The sequence below is a fragment of the Gallinula chloropus genome (genome assembly GCF_964237585.1).
Source record: "Gallinula chloropus genome assembly, chromosome: 12".
Lineage (NCBI taxonomy): Eukaryota > Metazoa > Chordata > Aves > Gruiformes > Rallidae > Gallinula > Gallinula chloropus.
Window position 1 is genome coordinate 19751827 of NC_140097.1, and position 25586 is coordinate 19777412.

General features: G+C 60.9%; 1 protein-coding gene across 1 annotated transcript in view; it reads right to left on the reverse strand.

The window, feature by feature from the left end:
- Nucleotides 1-437: 437 nt before the first annotated feature.
- BSN (bassoon presynaptic cytomatrix protein) overlaps nt 438-25586 on the reverse strand; it is a gene marked incomplete at both ends in the record, with an annotated part of 94830 nt that continues 69681 nt past the window's right edge. The window contains 7 exons of the mRNA XM_084269783.1: nt 438-478; nt 666-809; nt 938-1031; nt 1395-2143; nt 2458-4582; nt 5313-11951; nt 13121-13537. Coding sequence (XP_084125909.1) covers nt 438-478; nt 666-809; nt 938-1031; nt 1395-2143; nt 2458-4582; nt 5313-11951; nt 13121-13537 — 10209 coding nt within the window. The remainder of the gene's footprint in view (nt 479-665; nt 810-937; nt 1032-1394; nt 2144-2457; nt 4583-5312; nt 11952-13120; nt 13538-25586) is intronic.

The window sequence follows — 25586 nt, forward strand, 5'->3', positions numbered from 1 at the left end:
GGCCCACGCTGTGCTGCCGAGGCCGGGGAACAAGGCCAACCCCCCACGCCTTGGCTCAGCGCCGGCGATGGGGACAAGTGGCCCCACACGAAGGGGATGGGGCTGCACCATTTCCCTCTCAGCCCGGCGCTGGGAGCGCGGCAGGGCAGGGCTCAGCGGGTGCCAGGCAGGTGCCAGTGGGACCCCCGGGGATGGCATGGCAGAGGGGCCGGGTGCATGGCCGTGCTCTGGGCACTCACCGTTATACTCAGAGTCTGGCGCCGCGCGCTGAATTCACTGGCTTCTTCATAGGTTTTTCCACTGCAACGACTCGATCTCCTCTCACTTCCCAAACTCCTGGGGCAGGACAGAGCAGGAGGGCATCAGCTGCAGCCGGGGGCACAGCAAGCCTGTGGCGTAGCACCCGGCGCCAGCTGCACTCACCTTGTGCCGTTCTCTCACCAGAACGAAGTGAACTTCTTGCCAAAAGCCGACACCGCTGTGGGGAAGCCAGGAGAGGTGTCAGCATGGTGCAGCCGCCCTGGTGGCCCCCCCACCTGCCCAGCCCCCACACCGCTGGCTGCCGTTCCCCTGAGCTGTAGGAGCACCACATCCCATCGGCTGCTCCCAGCCACCCCCGAAGTGCAGTGGGGTGTTTCCATCCCGTCCCCACAAGCAGCCCTCACCTTCGGTCAGTTTGCCTGCTTGTTCCGCCGCCCCCCCCGGCAGGATTTTGGAGAAAACGCTCTCTCCTTCCGCTCCCGGCTGCCCCGCTGCCGGGCCGGCAGGACCGCGAGGCCCGGCTGCCCTCGGACCGGCCTTGCTGTCTGCTGGGGGATGAACACAGCCACTGTTAGTGGGGGGACGGGCAGTGGCCTGGGGCCTCAACTGAGGGAGTCCCCAGGCTGGCAGGCAGTGGGCAATCGAGGGCTGGCACCATGGCACCGGGCCCACTGACCTGCTGCCCCCAGGGGCTGGACCGTGGGCGCTCTCCCTGGCTGCTGTGGCACTTTCGCTGCGGGTTTGGATGTGTCCGTCTGCTCCGCTTTTGGCTGGAATGGGGAAAACAGCTCTCAGGGCTTGTTACCCCCCGGCAGAGCATTCTCCGGGGGCATCCCATGCTGGGAAACAACACTGAAACCCCCAAAAACCGTGGGAAAAAGGCCCTGTAGCCCCAAAAGCATCAGGGTGGGATCCAGGGCACAGGAAAGTCCCCTCTGAGATCCCCTCAAGGGGACGGCTCCTTCCCTGGCACTCAGGGGCGGCTGTGGTGGGCACACAGGTAACACAGACCTTGCCCCTCAGCTCCTGTCCCCAATCCTCCCCCTGCCAGCCCTCAGCCATGGCAACCTGGGCCAGCCCTGGGCAGAGCCATGGGGTGCGATGGAGGCCGAGCCGGCTGAGCCCATACTTACCGCTGGTGCTGCGTGGCTGCCCGGCTGCGCGTGGAGCGTGGCCGGTGCCTTCCCTGCCGCCTGAGCCAGCCCTGGCTGCTGCTGCTGCTGCGGTGGCCGGGATGATGGTGGTCCCTGCGTCCTGCCCCTGGCCTCGGGCTGCGCTGAGCTTGCTGGCTGGGCAGCCTGCCTGGCTGCTGGCTGCTGCCGCGCCGCTGGCTGCCCGGCCTGCTGCTGCCTGGCTGCTGGCTGCTGTGGGTGCGCGAGGGGCTCTGGCTTCGGCGCTGGGGCGGCCGGTCCATGTGGCTGGGTGGGCTTCTGCGCCTTGGGGGTCTCAGCGCCATGGTGGTGAGCAGTGGGGCGAGACGGCGGGGCGTACTCAGCAGAGCCGGGGCCGTAGGTTGTGGGCGCGCGGGGCTCAGGCTGCTGCGCCTTCTTGGGAGCAGCTGACGGCCCGTGGCCACGGGGCTCATGGCGGCCAGGCTCTCGTGGGTGCTGCTTGGCTGAGCGTCGCGGGGGCTCGTCGCTCGCGTGCCGGGAGGTGCCGGTGTGGCGCCCGTACTCCCCGTGGTGCCGGTGCTCACGGTGCTGGGGGTAGTCATCGTGCTGCCATGGGTCCTCGTCGGGGGGCTCGTCGTAGTCGTGGTAGGTGTGCTTAGCTGGGGGTCTCTTCTGTGAGGAAGAGTGGCCACCGTAGTGCCTGACCCTCTCTGCCCGCACCTCCCTGGGCTTATCAAACCAGTCTGTCTCCTCCTGGCCCAAATGATAGGCTTCGGAAACCAAAAACAAACCACAGTCAATCCCTCGCTCGAGGCTGCTTGGGCAGAAGCCATGCAATGAGGCGGGAGAGGCAAGCAGCGGGCACGCGCGCCGGGGACAGCCCGCGCCGGTTGGGGATGGGACACGGCACGGCACAGCGCGGTGAGGCACCGCGCAGGGCCGGCGAACACCGAACACCCGGGCAGGGGGGAGGAAGGCACGTGTCAAGCAAACTGAGGCGGTGAGAGTGTCTCTGCGTACGAGCGGACGAGCATGCCCCGAGGAAGCGCCATGCTCTGGGGTGGTCACCACGGGGAGCCGTTACCTTCGCTGTCCGAGACAACGCAATGGGCATCGTCCATGCCGTAGCCCTCCTCGTGCTTGTACGAGTGACTCCTTGGCACATCTTTGATGTGCTCTTGCACATCAGGCAACGAGTGGCTGGAGCAGAACTGGGAGCAGGGGTCTCCTGCTGACTGGGAGCCAGGCCCCCCGGCAGCACGTGATCCCCCCACCGCCTTCCCCATGGGGCTGACGGGGCTCTCCTCCTCTGAGGGCTGTGCACGGACAGGCGCCCGTCCGCGGCTCTGGCTCATGCTGAGGGATGAGGGCTTGGAGCCGCCCTTCTGGGAGCGCTCCATGCCCTCACGCTCGTAGGACTTGCTCCGGCCACTCGCATCCCGGCTGGAGACCTTCTCCACCCCGTAGCCAGAGGAGCGGGTTCTGCTGCCAGTGGAGTAGACCCGCTCCTCCTCGTCCACCAGGTCCCGACTGGAGACGCCGTAGTACTTCTGCTGCTCGTAGACATTCTTCTTCAGGCCGTAGGTGATCTCCTCCTGCAGCTTCTTGGCCCGGGAGGCCACGTTGCTGCTGCCGACTGAGGTCGTCGACGCGTAGGAGGCCAGGTCCGACTCCACATCTTTGGCTTCTTCGATGGGGGAGAACTTGGAGATCTTCTGCTCCATGCCCTGCTTCCTGTGCTTGCTGCGCTTCGAGGAGACGACGGCGGGTGCCAGGTTCTTGGACGAATGCTTTGGCAGTGCTGCACTGGAGCCGTGCTTGTCAGCCCGTGAGGAGTGCCGGTACTCGCTGTCCCCATAGTAGTAGGACGAGGTGGCGGAGCTCCCTGACACCCTGCCATTGCTCTCCATGCCCCGGTGGTAGCTATTCTTCCCTCGATGGTCAGGACCGTGGTGGTCGTACACATCCTCCTCGGATTCTTCCTCGGCTTTGGTGTAGCAGCAGGGCCGGCTGGAGCCCTCAGTATCCCCCAGCTCGCTCTTCTCTCTGCCGTGGCGGCCATCGGCTCCTGTGCCCACTGGCTCCACCTTCTGCCCCTCCACTGCTGGGCTCTCCTTGGTGAGCTCGCTGATGTCCTCAATCATCACGTAGTTACGGGGAATGTTCTGCTCTAGGCTGGTGTAGAGGGACTCAGAAGAGAAGCTGGCTGAGGGCCCCTGCGCTGTGCCGGCTCTCTCGGCCGGCCGGGCCTCGGGCGCCTTGTACTGCTCATAGCCAGTGCTTGCCGTCGTGGCGCTGAAGGTGACATCAGGGATGGCAGAGGAGCTGGTGGCTGTGCTGATCACCTCGTAGTTGGTGGGGATCTTCTGCTCCAGGTCAGCCAGTGAGGTCTGCCGTGGCTTCTGATGCCCGCCGGCCGCCTCTGCCAAGCTCTGGAAGAGGGCGGGCTGCGTTGCTGGCACAGCAGCCGTCCCGGCAAAGGCGCTCGGGGCTTGGTAGGGGTTTTGGGGCCGGAAGCTCGGCTGGCCTGGTGCACCCAGCTCTGGGTATGCAGCACCAGGAGCTGGGAAGGAGCCGGGCGAGGCAAAGGCCGGCAGTGGGGCTGCCGGCAAGCCATCCTGCGAGGTGCTGGCCGCAGGGTACTGGCCAGGCTGCAGGCGCGCTGGCGGGAAGGCGGCAGGGCCCTGCGCAGTGGGGAATGGGTAAGCGCCATAGGAGGCGGCGGTGGCGGCAGCGGCAAAGTCAGGGTACTGCCCAGCAGGTGCGGGGCGCAGGCCGGTGCCGTCGTAGGCGGCGAGGCGCAGGCTGTGCAGCTCACTGTCGGACAGGTAGTCGCGGCGATCCCCGGCGCAGCGCAGGTAGGGGTGGTCCCGCCCGCCCCCTCGCTCCTTCAGCAGCGATTCCTTGCGCTGAGTGATGCCCAGCTCCAGGTACTTCAGCTTGGCATCGATCTCCTTCTCCTCCTCATCCAGCTCCGCCTGCTTCTTCCGTAGCTTGGTGGCCTCGTGCTCCACCAGCTTCAGGTCGCGGTCCAGCTCCTTCAGCAGGCTGGCCTTGGTGACCGGCGCGGTGGCCTTGGCAGCCAGGCTGCTCAGGTAGAGCTGGGGGGTGGCTGGGCTGGCCAGGGGGACATGGGGCTCCTCGGGCGGAGGGCTGGGCAGCGTCCGCTTCACCTTGCGTGCCAACGGGCTTGACTGGAGCCCCCCCACCTGCAAAGCCAAGGGATAGCAGGTCAGGGGTGCGGGTGGGCGTCTCCCTTCCCACTGTATCCCCCCCCCTACCTGAGCACTGCAGAACTCCTCCTGCCCCCTGGGGCCGCAGGGAGGTGGGCGGCTGGGCACGTGTCCCCCCACGCACCAAGGAAGCGGTGTTTATGTAAAAGCACAATAAATAGGATGGAAGTAACAGGCAGGGAGCTTCCCGTGAGCAATGACCGGGGTGGCAGCCGGCCAAGCGCCGAGCTGGCCATGTGTGCCTCGCCGCCTGCCGCAAACACGGCGTTTCGTCCTCGAGCGCCTGGCAGTGGGGCTTAGGGGGGTGGCTGGGGGCTGACGCTGCCCCCAGGCAAGTCCTGGGGGCTCTTTGAAGGGCTCTTGGCAGCCCAAAGCAACCTCGGTGTGCAGGGGCAAAGGTGGGAGTGAGAGCTGCTGCCACAGCCTGAAACGGAGCCACATGAGGTGGCTGCTCCATGGGAGAGGAGGGGGACCTGGCTGGGGTAGGGGGCAGGGGACAGCCCTTGTCATGCTACCCAGCTGCAGCTCACACCCCTGAGGGGCTTGTGCAGTCCATGGGGCTCCAGGGCTTCCGTCTGGCTGCCAGCATTGGGTGCTGCAGGAAGCCAGCCTTTTAAAATATTAATTACCACTGCGCTAATGAAACTGAAACATCCCAAGGTGCCTCCTGGGGCTGTTCCCCGAGGGAAGGGTCGTTCCCGTGTACCTGTGTGCCAGGGAGCAGCGGGTGCTGGTAGAGGGAGAACCTGTCCTTGCCGGCCTCATCGGCGGTGGGGCTGATGGGCTTGGGGTCGGAGAGGGAGCGCTGCATGGTCTTGATGGGTCGTGGCAGCGTCTGCTGGCGCTGGGCCGATTCGGCGGTGAAATGCTTCTGTGGAGGGACGTGAGCCTTGTTCAGCCGCTCGCTGGTGGCGAAGGAGGACTCCAGGAGGCGGTGGGGAGAGAGGGGAGAGACAGGGGAGTAGAGGACCTGGGGAGAGCGGGGTGGCTGGCGGGTCACCAGCTGAGACAGGGACTCGGCAGGCAGGTGGGATTGGTAGCCAATTTCCAGGGGATCCGGCTTCTTCTTCTCAAACTTGCCCAGAGTCTGCTGCCGGACAGCGTGAGGGTCCAGGGGGCCTGTGCTCACCATCTGGATATTGGTGGAGTAGGGTGGGATGGTGGTGGGCACCGTCAGCTGAGGGACCACAACGCCAGGCTGGGGAGCTGGCTCCGGCTCCGTCTGGCAGGCCAGGCTCTCACCCCGCTGTGTCTTCTCCGGGGCTGAGATGTACTTGACGATCTCCACGCGGGGATCATGGGTGGTGATGTGGATGGAGGGGGAGACACGCAGGAGCTGGTCGGGCTCTGTCTGCACCGAGCAGTCGCTGATGGTCTGGATGCCCACGCTGGCCGTGCCGCGGGCTGTCCCCTCTGACTTGCCTTCAGCGCCAGCTTCGGTGTGCCGCGAGGGCCGGGAGCGCCGGCGGCGTACAGGCTGTTCCCACTCCCCACTGTCCTCCTCGTCAGTCTGCACACTGCAGTCAGCGCTGCGCCGCACTCGCCGCCGCCGCGACAGCAGGTACCGCTCCTCGCCATCCTCCTCATCCGTCTGCACGCTGCTGTCTGCAGTCTTCCTTGCCGCGAAGGCCTCCCGCACCGCCTCCTTCTCGTAGGCATCCCGCAGCCGTGGCATCGAGTTCCTCTTCTTGATGCCCCGGACAGGATCCCAGGGCTCCTCGGCTTGCAGCGACATGTCCGAAGCGGAGCTGCTAAGCGGTCGCTGCGGCGCAGGGTAGCGGGAGCCAGCGGGCCCCTCCGGCGGTGCCTGGCCTGGCGGGAGCCATGCCTGCCCGTTGTGCGGCGGGCCCCGTGGTGGCACCTCAGCAGGGCCTTCGGGCAGGCGGGCAGCAGGCTCGGCAGGTGTGGGGAAGGCCGTCTTCTGCCGCTTCTGCTCCTCCAGCTGCTGCTGCAGCTGGTGCTGGAGCTGGTGGATGTGCTCAAGCTGGAGGCGCTGCTGGGCGAGCTGCTCCCGCTGCAGCGCCAGCTGCGCGTGCCGCTCCTCCTGCTGCTGCTGCAGCACCTGCTGCTTGATGCACTGCAGCTCCTGCAGCTCCCGCTGCACCAGCAGCTGCTCCTTCTCCCGGTGCCGCTGCAGCTCCGCGCGCTCCCGCTCCAGCTCTTCCTGCAGCCGCAGCTGTCGCAGCTTCTCCAGCTCAACACGCTCCCGCTCCAGTTGCAGCACGTGCTCCTGCTGCTTGCGCTGCCGCTCCTCCTCCCGCTCCCGCTCTTCCCTCTGAGCCCCATCCACTGGTGGCTTGGGCACTGTGGCCACCTGCCCACCCTCCTTGCTGGACGCCGGTGCCGACGGACCCTCGGCACGGGGGGCGGTCCCGGCTGGCTCTGCTCTCTGCAAACTGCTGGCAGGGACAGCAGGGGTTTTGGGAGCGGGGCCGGTGGCCGCTGCGGCCGGCGTTGTGCTAACAGGCTTGCCCAGGTAGACAGGTGTCTCCATCAGTGAGGCCGCTGGGGCCGGCCGGCCGGGTGCTGGGTAGCGGTAGAGGCTCTGTGCCGGCAGCGGGACACGGGGGGTGACAACCGGCAGCCTGGCCAGGCTGGCCAGTGGGACCGCGGCCACCCCACCCGGGCCATAGGGTCTGTACAGCCCACGCAGCATGGGCCGCAGTACTGAGGCTGGCTGGGTGGTGATGGGCAGCGTGGAGGCGATGGGCGTGTTGATGGTGGAGTAGATCATGCCATCGGCAGCGCGCACGGTGGCGGTGGAAGGGAACATCTGTCGGACGGCACCCAGGCGGACGCCGGGGACGTTGTACTGCGCCAGGCTGCCGAAGCCCTGCCGCCCCTCAGGGAAGGTGGGGTTGTACATCCCGCCAGGTTTGGGGGGTGCAGGACCCTGCTGCTGAGCTGCCAGGCTCCCCACACCACCCGGCCCGGTGCCGGGGCCGTAGGGCAGCATGTCAGGGCCATTGGCATGCCGGCCCCCATACTGATCCATAGAGTTGAGGGCGGCGCACATGCGGCTGATCTCCCGCGCCGTGGTGGCACTATAGTGAGCCAGGCTGGACTCCTGGAAGCTGGCCAGGTCCCCCCGGGGCGAGTAGCGATAGTCAGAGTAGATGTTGGAGGCTGAGCTGTACCTCCGCATGGGGAGCGGGTGGCCCAGCAGCTCTGCTGGCTGGCGGAGGTCAGAGAAGGAGCCGTACTGCAGCCCGTGGCTCAGGTAACCCCCCTCAGCAAAGCCCACGCTGTAGGAGTGCTTCATGGTGCTGAGGTCCACAGCGGCGTCACCCGCCGGGGAGGGGAAGGGCTGATCCCCCTTTGTGGGGTAGTAGCTCATCCCGATTTCAGAGAGGTTTGTGTCTGACATGGAGGAGTAGAGGCGGCCAAAGGCACCGGCGGGGTAAAACTTCTGCTCCTCATAGAGTGCGGGTGCCGGGGCTGGCTGCTCCCGGTAGGGAAAGGTCTCCGGCAGCTCTGGCTCCCTGCTGCCATAGAGGGGCCCGCTGGCTTTCCGGCTGGGTGCTGGCACCTCCCCGGCTTTCTTCTCCGGCATCTTGGAGGTGGGATTGAAAGCGCCGGTGCAGCTGCCGCCAAAGGGGAACTTGTAGACCACATCACAACAGGCCACCTGGCTCTCCGGCTTCACACCTGTCAGGTCCAGCACATTGGTGGGTGGCTCCTCCTTCAGCACCTTGGTCACTGGGCCAGCCGCTGCCTCCTCCATCTGCACCATCATCACCTGGGACTTCTTGCCGCCCAGCGTGAGCAGAGGGCTCTGGCTCTTCAGCTCTACTGGCACTGCACGGTACAGCTCTGAGCCTGGCTCTGATGGGAAGGGCTGTACCCCTCCGGTCTGCGTGATGAGCATGTCCTTCTTCACCATCTGGCCGGGCATGCTGTACCTACCAAACTTGGTCTGGGGGGGAGCGGGGGGCTCAGGCTTGCCGCTGGGTGCCCCGCTGGCTCTGACAGTGGCTGTCTGGACCCCCTGCTCCACCTGCTTCACCTGCGCCAAACACACCGGGCTCCCAGTGCCCTGCCCAAAGTCCACCCGGCTCTGGAAAGGATCTCCGTAGACCACAGGCTGTTTGGGCTGTGAGAGGAGCACGGGTGAGGCGATGGCCAGGCCGGCGGTGCTGGCTGCCGCGATGATGGCATGAGGCTGCTCCTGGGCATTGAGGTTAATGATCAAGGGCTGGATGGCTGTGGACTGCCGGCTCGGAATGTGGTCCAAGGTCAGGCAGTACTTCCTGGCCTCGGTGGCCAAGGAGGTGAGATCCATGCCTTGGTCTGTTATGATGATGGGGGCGGACTTCAGCGCAGTTCGTAAGTCCACAGCGTTAGTGCTCGGCGCCTTGGGGCCTGGCTCGACGCGGGACGTGCCGGGGATGGAGGAGATGCGGCAGAGGGAGATGTTTTCTGCAGGCAGCGCTCCCCAGCCATACAGCCCCGTGATGCCATCGGTGGCTGAACTCACAGCAGGGGTCTTCTGGGCGTGCTCCTTCACCGGCTGCGCCCTGATGTAGGCAGTGGGTGTCTGCTCCGGCTCTGGCATCTGGCTGTAGCCGTGCACCGGCAGCTGCCGGCTTGGCCTGGTGGGTGATGAGGTGGGAGATGTTGAGGAGCCGGAGCTTACTGGCTTGGTTTGGCTGGCTGCGTCGGCTGCCAGCGTGATCACCATGAAGGGGCTGTCCTGCGAGGAAGGCTGTCGGGTCAGGCGCGGCGAGCCCGCCCGGTGTGGCGTCTGCGTCCCCTGCGCCACCATGGGGGATGAGGCAGCGGGGCTGGCAGCAGCGGTGGCAGCGGGACCCTCGTAGGGCAGGAGGGGGCTCTGAGTCTGCGTGGAAAACTCCGCTGTGGCCTTTGTAGCACGGGTGGGACTGTGCGTGGGGGAGGTGGGTGAGAGCGGCGGGCTGGAGCTCTTGAAGAAGGGGTACGTCTTGGGCGTGGGGGGCCTGCTGTCGCTTGCTGCCGGGAGCTTTTCCCTGGCCGTCTGCACGCTGATCTCCACCGCTGCCTTGCTTCTGCCGGTGTCCTCTGTCTGCGAGCCGTAGCTGACAGTGCTCTTCACTGGACCGTAGCTTCTGCTGGCTCCTGACGGGGCCTCCGGAGCTGAGGAGCTGTAGCTCCGTGGCGTGATCCCGGGGCCACTTGCCGCTGCCGTAGTCACCGTACTGGTGCCTTTGCCATAAACGTAAGGGGTGGCGGCAGGCTTGGATGCTGGGCTGGGCGCTGCTGGGGTGCCCTGGAGCTTGGCTAGGTCTTGCCCCTCTTTTGCAAAATGCTGGGTGACCCGGACATCGGGAATGGCCTTGCCCGTGCTGCCCTCAGAGGTGGCAAAGGAGACGGGAGCAGAGAGCTGCGTGGGGCTGGTGCCGGGGGTGAGCGGGCCGCCGTTCTGCTTCATCAGGTCGGCGTAGGCGCTCTCAGCGTTGAGGAAGTGCTTCTCCTGGAATGTCTCCTCCTGCCCCTTTGCCTTCTCTCCCTGCTCGATGGCCAGGTCGAAGGAGGAGGACTGGTGCATCCTGGAGATGCTCTGGGAGGTCTGCAGGATCTCCTCGTAGACTGTGCCCGCCTTTGGCAGGGAGCTGGGATAGCCAGGCTGGGAGGGGCGCGCGGGGCCGCCGTCATACCGGTACTCCTCGGTGTACTGGTACTCAAAGCCGTTCTGGCTTTCGGTGCTGTGGTAGCCGACCTGCTGGTAGGTGCTGCCGTAGGAAACAGATGGCTGAGCCTGCTGGACCTGCTGCTTCTGCATCATCTCTGCCTTCCTCATCATCTCCTCGTAGGCTTCCTCGGCGCTCTTGAGGGGCTTGCTGGCTGGCTGACTGGGGCCGCTCTCCGCTTTCTCTGTTGGGGAGTACAGCGACATGAAGGTGGGCAGGTTGTACTCGCTGCCCGACTTATAGAGCTTGGAGGTCACGGCATCAAAGCTCTCGGCCTCCGAGTCGATGGAGGGTGAGTACTCAGAGCAGGAGGAGCGATGCAGCTCCTCCATCTCCGCTGCCTGCCGTAGCTCCTCAGTGGGGGAGGCGTCCTCGATGGGGGAGAGGTTGCTGGGAGGGGTTTTGGAGCGCTCCCTCCTCCGCTGGGCCCTCAGCTCCTCCTTGTCACGCTTGGTCTTGCGTGCAGTGCTCCGGATGCGCTGCTGCTCCACCTCCCGCATCTTCTCCTGCTCTCGCAGCAGCTCTTCTTCCTCCCGCAGCTCCTCCTCCTCAGATGAGTCCTCTATGGTGGGCAGCAAGGGGCCGTGGGAGCGGTGGCGAGCCTTCCTCTGCTGCTTCACCTCCTCCAGCCGCTGCCGGCGGCTGGGGCTGCTGTCGCTGTCCTCCTCCAGGGAGGAGATGGAGGTGGGTGAGGTGCCCGAGGTGTAGCTGGGCGTCGTGGCCGGCAGGGTGGAGGAGTACTCGCCCCGGGAGCGCTCCTCGGGGGAGCCGGTCAGGCTCTCCATCTCCAGCTCGGGCTCCCGGTCCAGGCTGGCATCTGGCTCCTGGCCCATCTCCATCTCCCGTCCATAGCCAGTTGTGCTGTTCAGCTCGATGGTCTTGAAGCGCCGCAGCCCACCCTGAGCCGTGCTCAAGTCATCGCCCTCCGCTGTCTCCAGCTCCTTCCTCTCCTCCTTGTAGAGGCTGCTGGCACCATGCGGCAGGCGCCGCTTGGCCGATGTCGGCTCTTTGCCCTTCTCCACCTCGGCCTTCTGCCCAGCTTTGGGGACGCCGTACTTAGTGCGCCCGTAGCCCTCCTCCTCTTCCTCCTCCTCGAGGTTGTCCTCCTCTGCGCTCATCTCCAGGATCTGCCTCCGCATGAACTCCTCATCACTTGTCTCTGCCTCTCGGCCCTTGGGCCGGGGGGGCACTGGGGAGAAGCCCCCCTCACTGCTGTCCTCCACGTAGTCGTGCCGCAGCTTGCTGCCGAACTCGTCCGAGGACTCCGCGCTCTCCCGCCGTTCCCGCTGGTTCTCCCACTCCAGCGAGTCCTCATCCTCCTCCAGGATGTCCTCCAGCTCCTCGTCCGAGTCAAAGGCTTCGGGCGTGATGGAGAGGTACCGTGGTCGCTGCCGCTGCCGCTGCTCCTCCCGCGCCTCCCCCTTGCTGCGCTCGGCAGGCTCTGGAGGGGCACCCCGGCCTTCTAGGAGGGGCCGCATGCTGCTCTCCAGCTTGGTGAGCTCAGAGGGGCTGGGGGGGCTCTGCCCGGCCAGCCCGGTGCCGCTCAGCTTCTCCTCCTCCTGCTGCACCAGGCCGGTGATCTCACTCTGCGAGCTGGAGATGCCGTCAGAGGAGTAGCCGGTGTCGCTCAGGCTCTGGGGGCTGCGGGACAGGTCCGGGGGGTAAGGCTTGCTCCCATCCTGTGGGCAAGGCAGAGCACAGTGTCAGACCCGCGCGGCTCTGGAGCTGCTCCCCCTGCTTTCCCCCAAATCCTCCCCTGGGGATCAGGGAGAAGGCTGGGGCAGCGCTGGGAGCCAGCCTGGTGTGGAGACTGGGGTCTGCCCCATGTCCCCCATCAGTGGCTCATCAGCAATTTGTCTGCACACTAATGAAGCAGGGGAGGGAACATGCTACAAGCAGAGGATGGCCCCACCAATGTGTACAGGCACTGGAGGCCTCCAAGCTATTGAAAGTCCCCAGCCTGCAGTGCTACCCACCCCATCCCTAATGGGAGCAGACTGTCCAATGGCAGTGGGAGACTTTTAGTGCCCTGGCCAGGAGTCTCGGGGCACCCCGGGGAACCTTGGGGTGCTAGGGCAGAGCTGCTGGCCGCTCTCCACAGACCTGCTCCAGGAGAAGAGGGAGCACTGGGAATGGGGGGTGTCTGTACTGTCATCCCTGGCCCCAGTGCTACCAGCAGGGCCCACTGTCCTGCCAGCATGAAGCCACCATGAACCTTATTTGATTGCGGGAGGGTATGAGGAGCCTCTTCCCTGGGGGCCGCATGGCAGCGTGGGGGGCAGCCATTCTCTCCCAGCTGGTGGGGACCTCCCACCACATCCCCTCCCCACGGGAGGGCTGCTAGGACAGTTGCTTGTGGAGGAAACCCAGCCAAACATGGCCTCAAACTGTAGTGAATTTAAAAGGGAAGCCCAGGAGCCTGAAGAACGCTGCTGCAGCGACACGCAGTACTGTGAGACAGGTTGTCTGTTTAACGACAAATCCACCTGCCCTGACATTATTCTAAAACAATTCCAAAGGCCAGAGGTGACCTGAGCTATTGCACCGCGTCCAAATTAGTGTAATCCTAATAAAAAGAAGGCAAATACCAGCACGCTGCTGTGGAGCCTCTGGAGCCCCTAAGCCATTTGGAAATGCCGAGCCAGCAGCGGTTTGAGCTCCCCATTTCCCAAAAGGTCATTTCCTGAGACACACGGCCTCAATGACGGGGTTTCTGCTCTGCACTTGGAACAACCCACCCTGTTTCTGAGCGTTGCCGCTGGTAGAGACACAGCTCAGCACCAGGCCAGCCCAGGGTGGGATTCAGCATCCCTTGGGATCGCGAACCGGACACAACCTGAGAGCTCACCTCCTGCTCCTTCGCCCGCGGCACCTCGGGGGGTGCCCGGCTCTCCTTGCTCTCCACCTCTGGTTTGGGGGTTGTGATCTTCCCTTTCGGCACGACGCTCTCGGGAGCTCTGGACGGCTCCGGGGCAGCTTTGGGCAGCGGCTTTTCCTCTGCTGGCACCGGGGGCTTCTTCTCTGCTGGGGCAGGGCTGGGGGTCCGGCTCTGCTCGGCAGCCCGGAGGCTCTTTGCAGGTGAGGACTGCCGCTCGGGGGGTGCCGCTGGTTCGGTGGGTGCCGGTGCGGGCGCTCTCTGCTGCTGGTGCCGCGGGGAGCCGGTGGGCGGTTGCTTGGGGGCAGGCAGTGGCATCGGGGCAGGGTCGCCAAGGCTGCCTTCCAGCAGCCGCTGAGTTTGGCAGTTCAAGCACAGCCATTCGTTCTTCTGCAAAACAAGGGAAGGAAAAGTCCTGCTCAAACTCTGGGAGCTTTGTTGCAGCACTCTGGGGGGGAGGGAGGGGGGGTGTCCCACTGAGATGTTCAGCTGATGGGATACATGGTGATGGTGCAGAGGACACAGCCCAGCCAAACCAAATAACCAGCTTCGGAGAGGCTGGGCAAGTGCCAAAATGCCAGTGTGGGCTGTGGAGGGGGATGTGGCATCGCAGCTGTACCCTAGAAACCAACTAGAAGGAGAACAGCCACCCACCTGAATCCAACCCCTACCCTTGTCCAGACCTCAATGCTGAGCTGGTAGAGGGCCCATGGATTTCACTCCCCCCCCGCCCCCCCCAGCTCTCTTTACCTCCAGCCTTGCTGGTACTTCATTTTCAAGTGAAATTAAACAACGAAGGCAGGTTACTACCATAGCTTAACACTTCTCGGGCTCCACACAGTTCCTCTCCTGCTCTGATTTATTTTCCTCGATACAATGAAGGTTTAATAGCATAATCATAATGCTTGAGGGTTTTGTTTTTTTCCCAGGTTATCAGAAAATCCTGGGTACACAAGGACGCACAATTTTCCCAGAGATCTTACCTGAAGCACACGCTGTGCGGGGAAAGAACAAGACAATCTCATCTAGTGAAATTCTCAGCAAGACTCGGCGGTTTATGGCCTGGAAAAAGCAGCTTGCGAGCGGGGCCGAGAGTGGCAGAGCCCGCGGGGCTACGGCAGGGGCTCTGCATTAAGAGATCAGAAGCACTTTCCCCATCCCCCCCGCCTCCTCAGGCCATCTGAGGGCTATTTTTACCCACCAAGGAATGCCCAGGAATAGGGGTCTGAGATTTCTTTCCTTCATGATGTTTCCTCACCATAAGTCTTTTCGGTTTTGCTGCTAACAGCCTGATAGGCTCCAAGTCCTTCTCTCCAGACTCCTCTTCTGCTGGCTTCCGAAGCTCGGGGTGGCCAAGCTCAGGGGGCAGCTGGCCCCAAAGGAGCTGTCACGCTGTTAGAGGTGGTCTTAGTCTTCAGCTGGACCTACCCAGGATTGGGGCTGCAAAGCAGCCATGTCTCCTGGGGCCACAGAGGTCATGGTCTCCACACAGAAGATGAGGTTCACCAAAGTGGCCTCAAGGAAATGGCCTCAAGTTGCACCCGAGAAGGTTTAGATGGGACATTAGGAAAACTTTCTCCACCAAAAGGGTTGTCAAGCACAGAAACAGGCTGCCCAGGGGGGTGGTGGAGTCACCATCCCCAGAGGGATTGAAAAGAAGCACAGACATGGTGTGCAGGGACATGGTTTAGCGTTGGGCTTGGCAGAGCTAGGTTAACAGTAGGACTCCATGATGAGGACTTTTACAACCTAAATGATCAAGGATGCTGCTCTACTACTCTATAAACCTAAGAGACAGCAGCATTGTAAGGGGCTCAGCACCTGCAGCCAGCACCCAGGAGCCCTCACCTTTCAAGGAGATGCTGGAGAAGCTCTGGAGCTGGTGGTGGCCAGGAGCAGTGGGCTTCCCCACGGACACATCTTCCCTCATGCAGCCATTCAGCCCACGCTCCTCAGGGAGCAGTGGGGCAGGAGGGCTTCTTCTGCAGGGATGGGCAGGCATGCAACATCCTCCCTCCCACCTCCACCACCCTGCTCATCACACAAACATCTTAAGAACACGGTAGGGCTTCAGAGGGCCACAAAGAAAAGTCTCTTTCAGCATGGTAATATTTAATTACTGCTTAATCAAAGAGAAAGTCTAATTAAGGGGCAAGTGCAGCCTATTGTATCTTAATGATTGCATTTGTCTTCTTTTATTTCAGAACCCGCTCTCGTCCCTGTGCCTCTGAATCAGATCTCCTCACCCCGCTCCGCTGTGTAATTATTTCAGGCTGCAGAAGGAAATGTGACTGCGTGACACAAACTGGGTCCCTGCCTCATGGAAACGTATGGCCGTCCGTTTGTCCTTCAGGAATCCCATTTTTCCTCACCAGAGCTCCTTCCCCGATGCTGGCAGCGAGCAAGAGGCGTGACGTGGAGGGGATGGGCTGGTGATGCCAGGGCAGAGCTCAGCTCCTGTCCATCCCTCCCTGCCATGCCATCGAGCCAGCTTCCAGCTCGGTCCTGCAGGAACTGGAGAAGATCAGCCCACCTTGAACAAGCCAGTCTGCCAAGTCCAGGCCCTTAAGCTGCTGCCTGGACAGGGCATTGCCTGTGCTTATGATGTCCCACCCTGCCAGGCTGTGCTGGAAGCTCTGGGCGAGGGGACAGGCGCAGCTGCTTTTGCTCTTCCAGGGCAAAACTCAAGCCAACAATGACCATGGAAGGCCAATGCTGGCCACCATGTACCAGCTAAGGGTACCAAGTACCAGTCAGGTCTTGACTGAGGAGGTGGCTCTTGCACCCACAAAGAGGCAGGGGTCACACACACTCTGTCCTTGGAGGGACAGCTGTGGTAGCAGGACACCCACCAGCATGCTCTGGTGTCCAGGTTTGCCTGGGTACAGGTGTATGTGCTCTGGAAGAGCAGAGGATGGGTGTCAGGGAAAGATCCTGTGCTGAGGCAGTGGTACAGCCTGCGACAGTCCCCATGGGGTGTCCATCATTGAAGAGGGTTCAAGACTGCACTAGACAAAGCCTCTCAGGTTGGTGGTTGCACTGCTCTGCCTGGGAGTCTGGCGTGGAGACCCCTGCTCCCCCAGAGGCACCTCCCTGGGACCACACAGGGAAGGGGCAGCACCGCAGCGTGATGCAAGCGTCAGAAGGGACGCTTGGCTGGAGTCACCTCATCAGGCTGAGGCTCGGGGGTCCTCCAGGACTGGGTGAGCACAGGACTGACCCGGAGCATGGGGAAACAGTGGTTCCACAGATCGGCCAGAGCATCCTCCCCCAGGTCCCCCAGCCACAGCTCTGCAGCCATTCCTCTTGGCAGCTGCCCCAGTTTGAGCAGCTTGCCCTGCCATCCTGCTCTCGCAGATGTGACAGCTCGCTCCGTGGGACCGCACCGGGAAGCAGATAAGGGAACAATCTCCAGTAAAAATAGCTCTGCCAAAAAAATTGTGGAGCTCTAGTCTGAGATGCCCTGTACCTTTCATGGCAGGGAGGAAGGCTGGGGTACCGAGGGGAGGCTGTAGGCGCAGTGAGCCCTTAGCCTTTGCCAGCCACAAGAGGTGCTGGCCAAGCCCTAGGAGATGCCAGAGATGCCAGACTGGCATATACTGACTTTGCACTTTCTCTTCGGGGCTTTTCCTGGGGGATCTCTGGTGTTGGGGAGAGCCTGCAGACAGTACAGCACCCTGCACTTTACCTTCAACCCCCCTGGAAAATCCTGATGTGACCACAGCACGGATGGCAGAAGGGACAATTGAATCTTCCCAGGCTGTGGCAGAGCCCCCGGCCCCGTGGGCAGCCAGCGCCGAGCAGAGCCGTGCGTACGCTGCGAGCACAGCCTGTGCCGCAGCAGCCAGCGCAGCGTTTCCCATCGCATCCCGGCGCTTGCTGCTGCGGATACCTCCGGCAGCGGGAGCTGCGAGCTGCCCGGCTCCTACATGTGCACGAGAGGGGGGGCAGGGGGGACGTGAAATCCTGCCTGTGGCAGCTGCGGGGAGATGGAGGCAAGCAAAGCTGCCTGCACCTTGCAGCAACATCTCTGGTGAATCTCCCCCAGCTCTTGGTCCCTGTCTTTCCAGGACCCCTCCAGCCACACCAACACCTGGCACGGAGACTGAGGGGCTGAGCACCGCATCTCAGCACCCCACGCTGCTGGTGACTGATCACCCGGCCCCCTCCCACAGACCTGAGGTGTTATCAGCTTGGTGTCTGGTTATCCCACAGCATCTCCACTCCCTCTCAGAGGGATCAGCACTGGAGCAGGTCCCCCGCATGAAGAACTTGGCCACCGGCATTTCCCAGCTAATGGGATACAGGATTAAGCTGCCCCTGAGAAAAACGCAAAGGTTTGGCGACCAGCTGATGTGCTCACAGCTCGTAAATCCCCACCAGGATCACCCAGATCCCACGAAGATAAAAATAATAATTAGGCTGCATTTAGTGCTTTGTGTGTCTAAACCCTGGGATGCCCAGGAAGTCAGGGTGCCCCTTGCTGGGGCAGGAGGCGAGTAAGGCACGGTGGTGCCCGTCTGAATCTCACTGCTTAAAGATGCTGGAAATCACAGCCCTGGGACTGGGGCTTGCTTGATGCCTGAGGGGGCACCATGGTGGTGGGCACAGTGTGGGGGGGTTAACTGCACAGAGGGCAACGCGTCCAGGATGCAGAGAGGGCTCCAGGCAAATGAAAACATCAATGATTAAAGAGAGGGATGAAACCAAAGCACGCCTGAGATGCCATCTGAAGGGACAAGGTGCTGGCAGGGCAGGAGCCCTGGAAACCAGCCAGCGGGCAGGCAGGGAGGTGAAGGCACAGGGTGGTTGGGGGCAGGGGGCTGCCCAACCAGCTGGGTTGTCAGCTTACACCCTTGGGATGGTCACTGCCCCCAGCCCTCAGGCTCCCAGCCTTCCTCGCCCTCCATCCACTGGGGTTTGCAGAGGAGCTCTGGAAAAGGTAGCTCCCAGCGGGAAGAAGGGAGCTCTCGAGGGGCAGGAGAGAGCCCAGGTCACTGGGCAGCCCTGGCCAGTGACCGAGAGCGAGTGGCTTCGTTCAGGGCATCACACCTGAGCGGTAACGACTCTCCGGGGCTGGGAAATCCATCCAGCGGCTGCGATTCCACAGGCTCTGCCAATGCCATGCCGATGGCCGCCCGCACTCCCTCCCGGGGCTGGGGGAAGCTTAGTGGCAGCCCTGCTCCCAGGGGAGCTCCCAGGGCTGCTGCCCCAATACTCCAGGGTGGTATGGGGAAGGGGGGACATGGCATGGGGACAGCACGCCTCGGGGAGTCTGCATGCATGGGGGGATGCTCCGGCTCCCCCCAAGCTCTGGCACCCGCTGGCAGGTGGCCACAGCCGCGCTCGCCAACCTCCGCCGGGTTTTACCCTGCAATTGTTTTAATTTACTAATGGGTGACACAAAACTGTAATTAAGTGAAGCAGAAGCCTTCCCGCCTAATTCTGGTCAGCGTTACCGCCTGGCAAGTTAATTAAACGCTGAATCCCCCGGCGCCGCTCTGGGTTCCTCTTTAACGACGGAGCCAGCGAGCGTCAGCGTCAGAGTTGCACGTGAAACCCCTGTTCAGCGACACAGAGGTCTGAGAGCCTCAGTGGGGCTGGTGGTGCCAGAGGCTTCCCCAGGGGCTTCCCAGCTTCCCTGGGCTGCCAGTCCCACCGTCCCCATTACCCCTGAGACCCCCTGCTGCAACCTCTCTGGTAGATGCATGGCCACGGTGCTCATCACAGTCCAAAACACTCCCTGTAGCACCATCTCTAGGACCCTCCCCAGCTATTTCTGTTCTACTTTCCACACCCAAACTGGTATCTATTAAAAATACCAGGACGACAGTCTGTACCAAATAAGCTAAGCAGTGCAAGGTGTACGTATCTTGTGAGCCACAGCTCATCTCCCAGCATTAAACTCCGTGAATCTCACAAGAATTTCTCATTTATTTGCTGACAAGTACTGTGCAGGGCTCATCACTGTGACAGATGGGTGCTCGGAAAATATGGAAAACACTTCTGGTATCTGAATCAAGATCCAAATTAACAACAAGAACCTCCTAAAATCACTTCCCAAACACGCCTGTCAGCCCCGCTCGCAGGGAACCTCCCATTTCAGGGGGGCTGCTGACATCCAGCCCCTTTCTATGCCCCCTCCTGCAGCAGAAATGGGGCATTTCACTGTACCATCCCAGCTCCTAAGCGCTCGGCACGCTGCTACTAACACCAGCACAGCTCTGTCCAGCCCGGGGATGGATTTTACCATGGTTTTAAAGGAAAGGGACTGAATTCTGTTTGATCATTGGATGCTGGTGGTGTTTCAGAGCCACCCCGGGGCAGTGCTTGGGGTCCAGCTGGCAGGTTCTCCATCCTCTAACTGCTCCCGTGCCCTCCCCTCCCCTGGGCAAAGATGCCCTCTCCACCAGCAGCTTCCCTGGACGAGCCCAGTGCTCATCCACCTTCAAGGATCCACAGTCCGTGCTCCTCCAGGCCACTTGCCTGCGGGAGAGGAGGATGCACATCACGGTCCCGACCGGGGTGTGTTCACAAAGCGCACTGTCAACCTCCTGTGCCATCAGGAAACAACCACAGGCCTGGTTTTACCTCCGCCCGGCCCTTATCTCTCCTCAGAGGCTGATGGGATTTGAGAGGAGGGCGAGGAAATGCAGGGAGACAGCAGAAGCGCCAGAGATCAGGAGGTGAGATGGAGCAAACGCAGGGGATGCTCCTCACAGAAGCTCATCAGGAAGAGACCTGAGAGGATTCAGCTGGTCCCGGTGCAAGGAGGGGAACAAGACTGAGGGGAACACAGGGGGTAGGCCAGGGCAGCGCTGGGGAGACAGGCAGGGCTGCCTGTGCACACACCAGCTATCGCTCCAAGGGTGCCTTTCCCCCCTAAAAACCCACCCTCAAGAACCTGCTCAAGCTGGGTGCCGAGCTGCCTGGACTCGGCCCTGCTAACTGCACCCCACCCGCACATGGGTGCTGCTCCTGCGGCTGCTGCGTGCCAACACACATGGACTACATCTCCACATGAAATCACCTGTGAATACCAAAGCAGCATCGAGTGCAGCACTGGAACACCGCTCAGCACAGCGGGCATTGCTTCTCCAGCCAAGGCCTGCCCCACTGGGGTAGCTGGGGGGAGGCCGGCGGGCTCCCCGGGGTGCTGCTGCCCGGCCAGAGGCTGTTTCAGGCAGCACAGCAAAGAGCCAGTGCTCCTTCAGCATAAAGCCCTGGGCTCCCAGGAGCATCTGCAGGGAAAGGCGGTGAGGGGACCGTGCTGGCCTCCCTGCAGCAGAGTTTCCTTGGCTGCCAACTGCTCCATGCTAATTGCCTTCATTACCATCAACTGGGCAACTATTGGTGCAGCCGGGGCTCGCAGAGCTGAAAGCCACCGCCGTTATTTCCATCCTGGCTAAATATAGCCTTTGACTAAGCAACCCAGTGATGTGTTTTCTAGCATCAGCCTATTCTTATCTGTTCCCATGGCCTCTCTCAGGCTGATGGAGCTGACAGTCCCTCCCCAGCTCTATTTTAGAAGTGTGCGATGTATCGGCAGCCTTCACACCACAATAATGTGATTAAAAGCAGCGCAGGGTAACGAGCTCACTGGGATGAGCTCTGCTGGGCTCATTTTCTGCCTCCCATCTTCTCCCCTCCATCCCTGTCCCTTTGCTGTGCTGGGACCTCTCCCGGTTGGAAAAAAGACCCAGGAAGAGAAGATGGGAAAAGCTGCACAGGACGTTGGGGAGGGAGGGGAAGAACACAGGCAGTATCACACTCCCTCGTCCTGCCAAACCTGCCTGGTTTGGGTAGGGGCAGCAGCAGTGTTGGCTCTACAACCCAACCCATGGAGAGGGAAAGGTGGAGTGGAGATGGGGCACTGGGCAGAAATGGCCATGGCCATCCTGTTCCTGAAGCATGCAGGCACATCCTCCTGCCTGGGCTCTCCCTTCCCCTTCCCCCTGCACCAGCCTTGCACTGGGGATTTTTTTCCTGCCCTGCTCCTGGCCTCAGCAGGGATGCAGCAGGGATGCTCAGTCTGGCACGGCACAGCCCAGGGGCAGAGAACCAGCCCCCAAGGCACTGCCAGCAGGACGCACCTCTGGGGGATTATTCCAGCTGAAAGTCTTGGGCTGATGAGTAACAGCAACACTCCCCCCTGCTCGCCTTCGAGGAACAGCTGCGCTCTTGCCAAGTCCAGCTTACTCCATTGCACCAGCCCATGGCCAGGCCAGCTAATGCCACCATGCTGCAAGCCTCTACAGTCACAGGAGAGCTGCAGACATGGTTTCCACCAGCCTGGACCTCCTGCAGCTTCTTACCCAGCTGCAAACCCCAGGAGCAGTGCCCCAGGGTCAGGGCATTGCTGCTCCCCATCTGCAGGGATCTGCAGAAAATTGATGGGCTTTTTAGCGCACTGACACGCAGACAAGACCTGTGCTGCTTTTCTCTGCCTCCTGGGCTGTCCCAGGACACCCAGCAAGGGTCCTTCCCAAATTCGGCTTGACAGAGGCCTGAGGAAAAGGCTGGCAACCCTTCCATGTGAGTAGGAATTGGGGCACTAGAGTCAAGCATAGGCTCAGACTCCTCCTCCCCAGTAGCATTTCACTGCCAGACCCACATCATTTGACTCCCTGGAGCTGGGAAAGAAGCTCACCTTGGCTCGGCTGACTGGAATACTCAGCTGGATAACTGGTTTGAGTTGTCTGGCTGGGACCCCAGAGGACCTCCCTCTGGCTTCCAGCTGAAGCACCTACAGCCCATCCCAGCTCTGGAGCATCTCAGCACCCCCATCCTTGCATGGCCATAGCCGTGAGCCCATAGCCAGGCTCCCCCATCTCATCCTGCCCCCTGCCCATCTTCCACCACCTCTGAAGCAAGGGCAGCTGCTGCAGCAGGAAGCGCCTTCTGTATTTTCTGAGCTCCAAATAAATTCCTTTTTTGAATGGCAAGGATGTTTCTAAGTTAAAGGATTTAAACTATTTTGCAATCAAGGAAGCATATTTCCAAACGAGCCCGGTTGTGAGAGCCTGGGTGCTGTGTGGGCTGTGTGAAGGGGCTGCTAAAAAAGGGTACACAGCTGTCCAAAATCTGGAAACCGGTGCTTTTGCAGAATATATATAGCCATCCCTCCCCACTCAACATATTTCCTTCCAGTTCATTAGATAAAAACATTTTAAAAAATCAGGAGGATATTGAGGAGGAGAGCACTTTGGTGCTCTGGGCTTTTCTAAAAGCCACGGGACCGATTCCCAGGCCTGCGGGCGAGCATCCATCGCCCTGCGAGCGGCCTGCTGAGCATCGTGTCACTGCCACACTTCTGCAGTAACACTGATGTCCAGGGATAAACCAGCTGCCTTTGGGCAGGGGAAGCAGAGATGCCAGCTCCCAGCATGGCAATAGAGCTGAATGCATGTGGCTTTGCCTCGAGACAGCAAGGAGGTGAGGCATGGAGGCCACCCACCCCTAGGTGGGACACGGGACGTCCTCTGCATTATTGTTTGAAGAAGAGAAGACTAGTTTTGGGGCCAGATGCAACCACCAGAAATGCATCATCCTCACTCTAACCCAATGAGTTCAACCAGCACCTCCTGCACTTGGTCATCGGCCCTCATGACTTCGGTTCAGGTACAACACCTTCATTGCAGGGTGCTGGCAGCAGGTTTGATGGTACTCATTTATCTCCACTGTTATTCCCAGCCTGGATGGGCTCCCCTTTCTCCCTGGCCATTGGCACCACCCTTCTCCTTTCTGCTTCCTTGGTGTCCTCTTCTGCAGTGAGCACATGGACACACACCAGCCTCTGGCTCAGGACAGGCTCCAGACGGAGCACCTTTTCCAGGGACTGGGAGAAACAACACGTCCAGGCTGGGTGCCCGAAGGTGCTGTTGTGGGAGGAAACACACGAGCATGGCACTGCAATCACAAAGGGTAAGCAAATAGCTGGACCAGGAGAGCTGGAAACACTCTGCGTTCCCCGTTCCGCCGAGCCTCACTGTTTCTCTCGGGTTTATCTCCGAGAAAGAGCTGAATTACCTAGCAGCTCAGTTCCGAGAGACTGGATCCAAATGGCTGAAGAATTAAGAAGATTTTCTGTTCACAATAAAATCCAGCCAACGGTATTAAAGCAGCAGAGGGTTGGGTCTGGTTTTCAAAGATTAGCTATGGCTGTCCCGAGGAAGACAAGCTCAGATTTTCCCATTCTGCTCCAACGTGACGTTTATAAAGCCGTCTGGATCGCTCACGGCCGTTACAGACCAGGCTGCAACGCCCACTGTTTAACCACGCAGGAGAGATGGACGAGGCTCTTTTCCTCTCCACATCCTGTTCACCTACAGACAGAGCAGTTACTCCCAGCACACCCCCCCCGAGGACCCCGCTGGGTTCCTCCTCCGGCGCTGCCAGGGATGCACCTGCTGTGCCACCACGTCTCTCAGCTGAACATCACCCCACAGCTCTGTGTCCAGCACTAAAACCCGCCGGCGCAGAGCCAGGAGCCTGTTCTTCCCCCACTGATGAAGTAGTAATATATTGTTCATTCTTCTTTGAATCGATCTGGCCGCGCGGTGTAATTTACTCCGCGGTGCAGTACTCCATAACGAGATTTATCAGCCTGCCCACGGCCTTATCTTTAACAATCCCCTATTATCAGGCTGTATTTCGCTGCCCAGGGTCACAGCAGCAGGAGGATCTCCAACCACATGATGATAATTCCACAGTAACGCCCATGAGATGTACAGACCCTTGTCAGGACGCCCACCAGACCCCAGTCACCACCGATCCGAGCTCCCTTCGGTGCAGCGTGGACCCGAGGTGTTCGCAAAATCACAGAGCTGTAGGGGTTGGAAGGGACCTCCAAAGCTCATCAGGTCCAACCCCCCTGCCAAAGCAGGGTCCCTAGGACAGGTTGCACAACAGGTCGGTGTCCAGACAGGGCTGGAATCTCTCCAGAGATGGAGACTCCACACCCCCTGGGCAGCCTGTCCCAGGGCTCTGCCACCCTCACCATGAAGAAGTTCTTCCACATGTTGGTGCAGAACTCCCTGTGCTCCAACTTGAGGCCATTTCCCTCGTGGCTGCGCCACTCCTGCATCAGTACATGTGATGGAGAAGCCACACCTCTTCACGTCTGGACCCTGTGGGCTGAAGACTTCAACTCCACAGCAAAATAATGCTTGCAGAGAGAAACCTGGGCAGGCTCTACACCAAACAAACCTAATATTCTATTTTTTCCCCAGCAGAATGGAAGATAAGCCAAGAAAAGCTAAGTTTATCAGAGAAGTCCTATTTCATCAATCCCTTGGTTTTTCATAGGCACTAGTGTTGACTAAAATATCCAGCCAGCATTCCAACCAGTGATTCTCTGCATCTGATAAAAGCAGATTCAAGCTGTCTGATTGCAAAGAGCCCTGAGTATCTATCAGGCAGCAGCTACTCACTTCCAAGCCAGAAGACAATCTGTGCCTTCAAGAACTTCGGCTTCCTTCCCGTTACGAGCTGTTCAGTGCCCAGTTCCCTCATCCCCAAACCAGTCTAGCAGCAGCAAATGGGGTCTGAACCTCTTTTACAAACAGGATGGACCATTTTCAAGGCCTGTTGGGGAAGCCATCAGTTGTCTGGCTTGGAAGCTGAGGACATCATCCGCCAACGTCCTATGCAGAGTCACATAAGGCTTTAAAAACCTTAAAAATAGTTATAATATTTTCCCAGGAGTCAGCCCTCCATCAGCAGAGCCCAAAAACCCCACATGGAGGTGGCTGAGGGCACTCGGGGTTCCACTGCCGAGACCTACCGAACCCACCCATGGCCCTCACACACTGGGTAGATGCACCACCAGAGGAGACACCTCCCAAGGGTTGTCCTCAGCTCTCCCAGGCCCTGCCAGAGCACAGGAGGTCATCTCTGGGCTTTCTGGGCTGCTTGGCACTTGTCAAAGTGAGGCACCAAAGGCCAAGGACTTCACCTTTGGGTCGAGGGCAGCCAGTGCTGTGCAGGCATCCCAGGTAACCCGTGACCCTGTGATTCAGCCCTTTGCCTTCCTCTCCTTCCCCACCCTGCTCTCAGTCTATTTTTACATCCCCTGCCAGCACCTTTGCCCGAAATACCTGCATTCCTAGAGAGCTGGAGGCTTTGGTTTCTGTGGGCGATGCCGTTTGACCCCATTAAACGATCCCTGCTTCAAAAAAAAAGCCACCTGCCCTGTTCCAGGCTTCAGGATGGTGAGTCCTGACTGCAGCAGTGCAGATATTTTAATTAAAGGAACTACCTTTATGGAGTACAGCAAGTGATAAGCTTGGCAAATTAACTCTCACAATCTTTCACGCTTCTGTGCGGGTCAATAAACCATCACAGGGAAGGGCTGGGAAATGTTCTAGAAAAATGTGTTGTTACAGAGTCTCAGGCGAGCCTTTTTACTCCCCAAATTATACACAGCAGCACCCTTCAA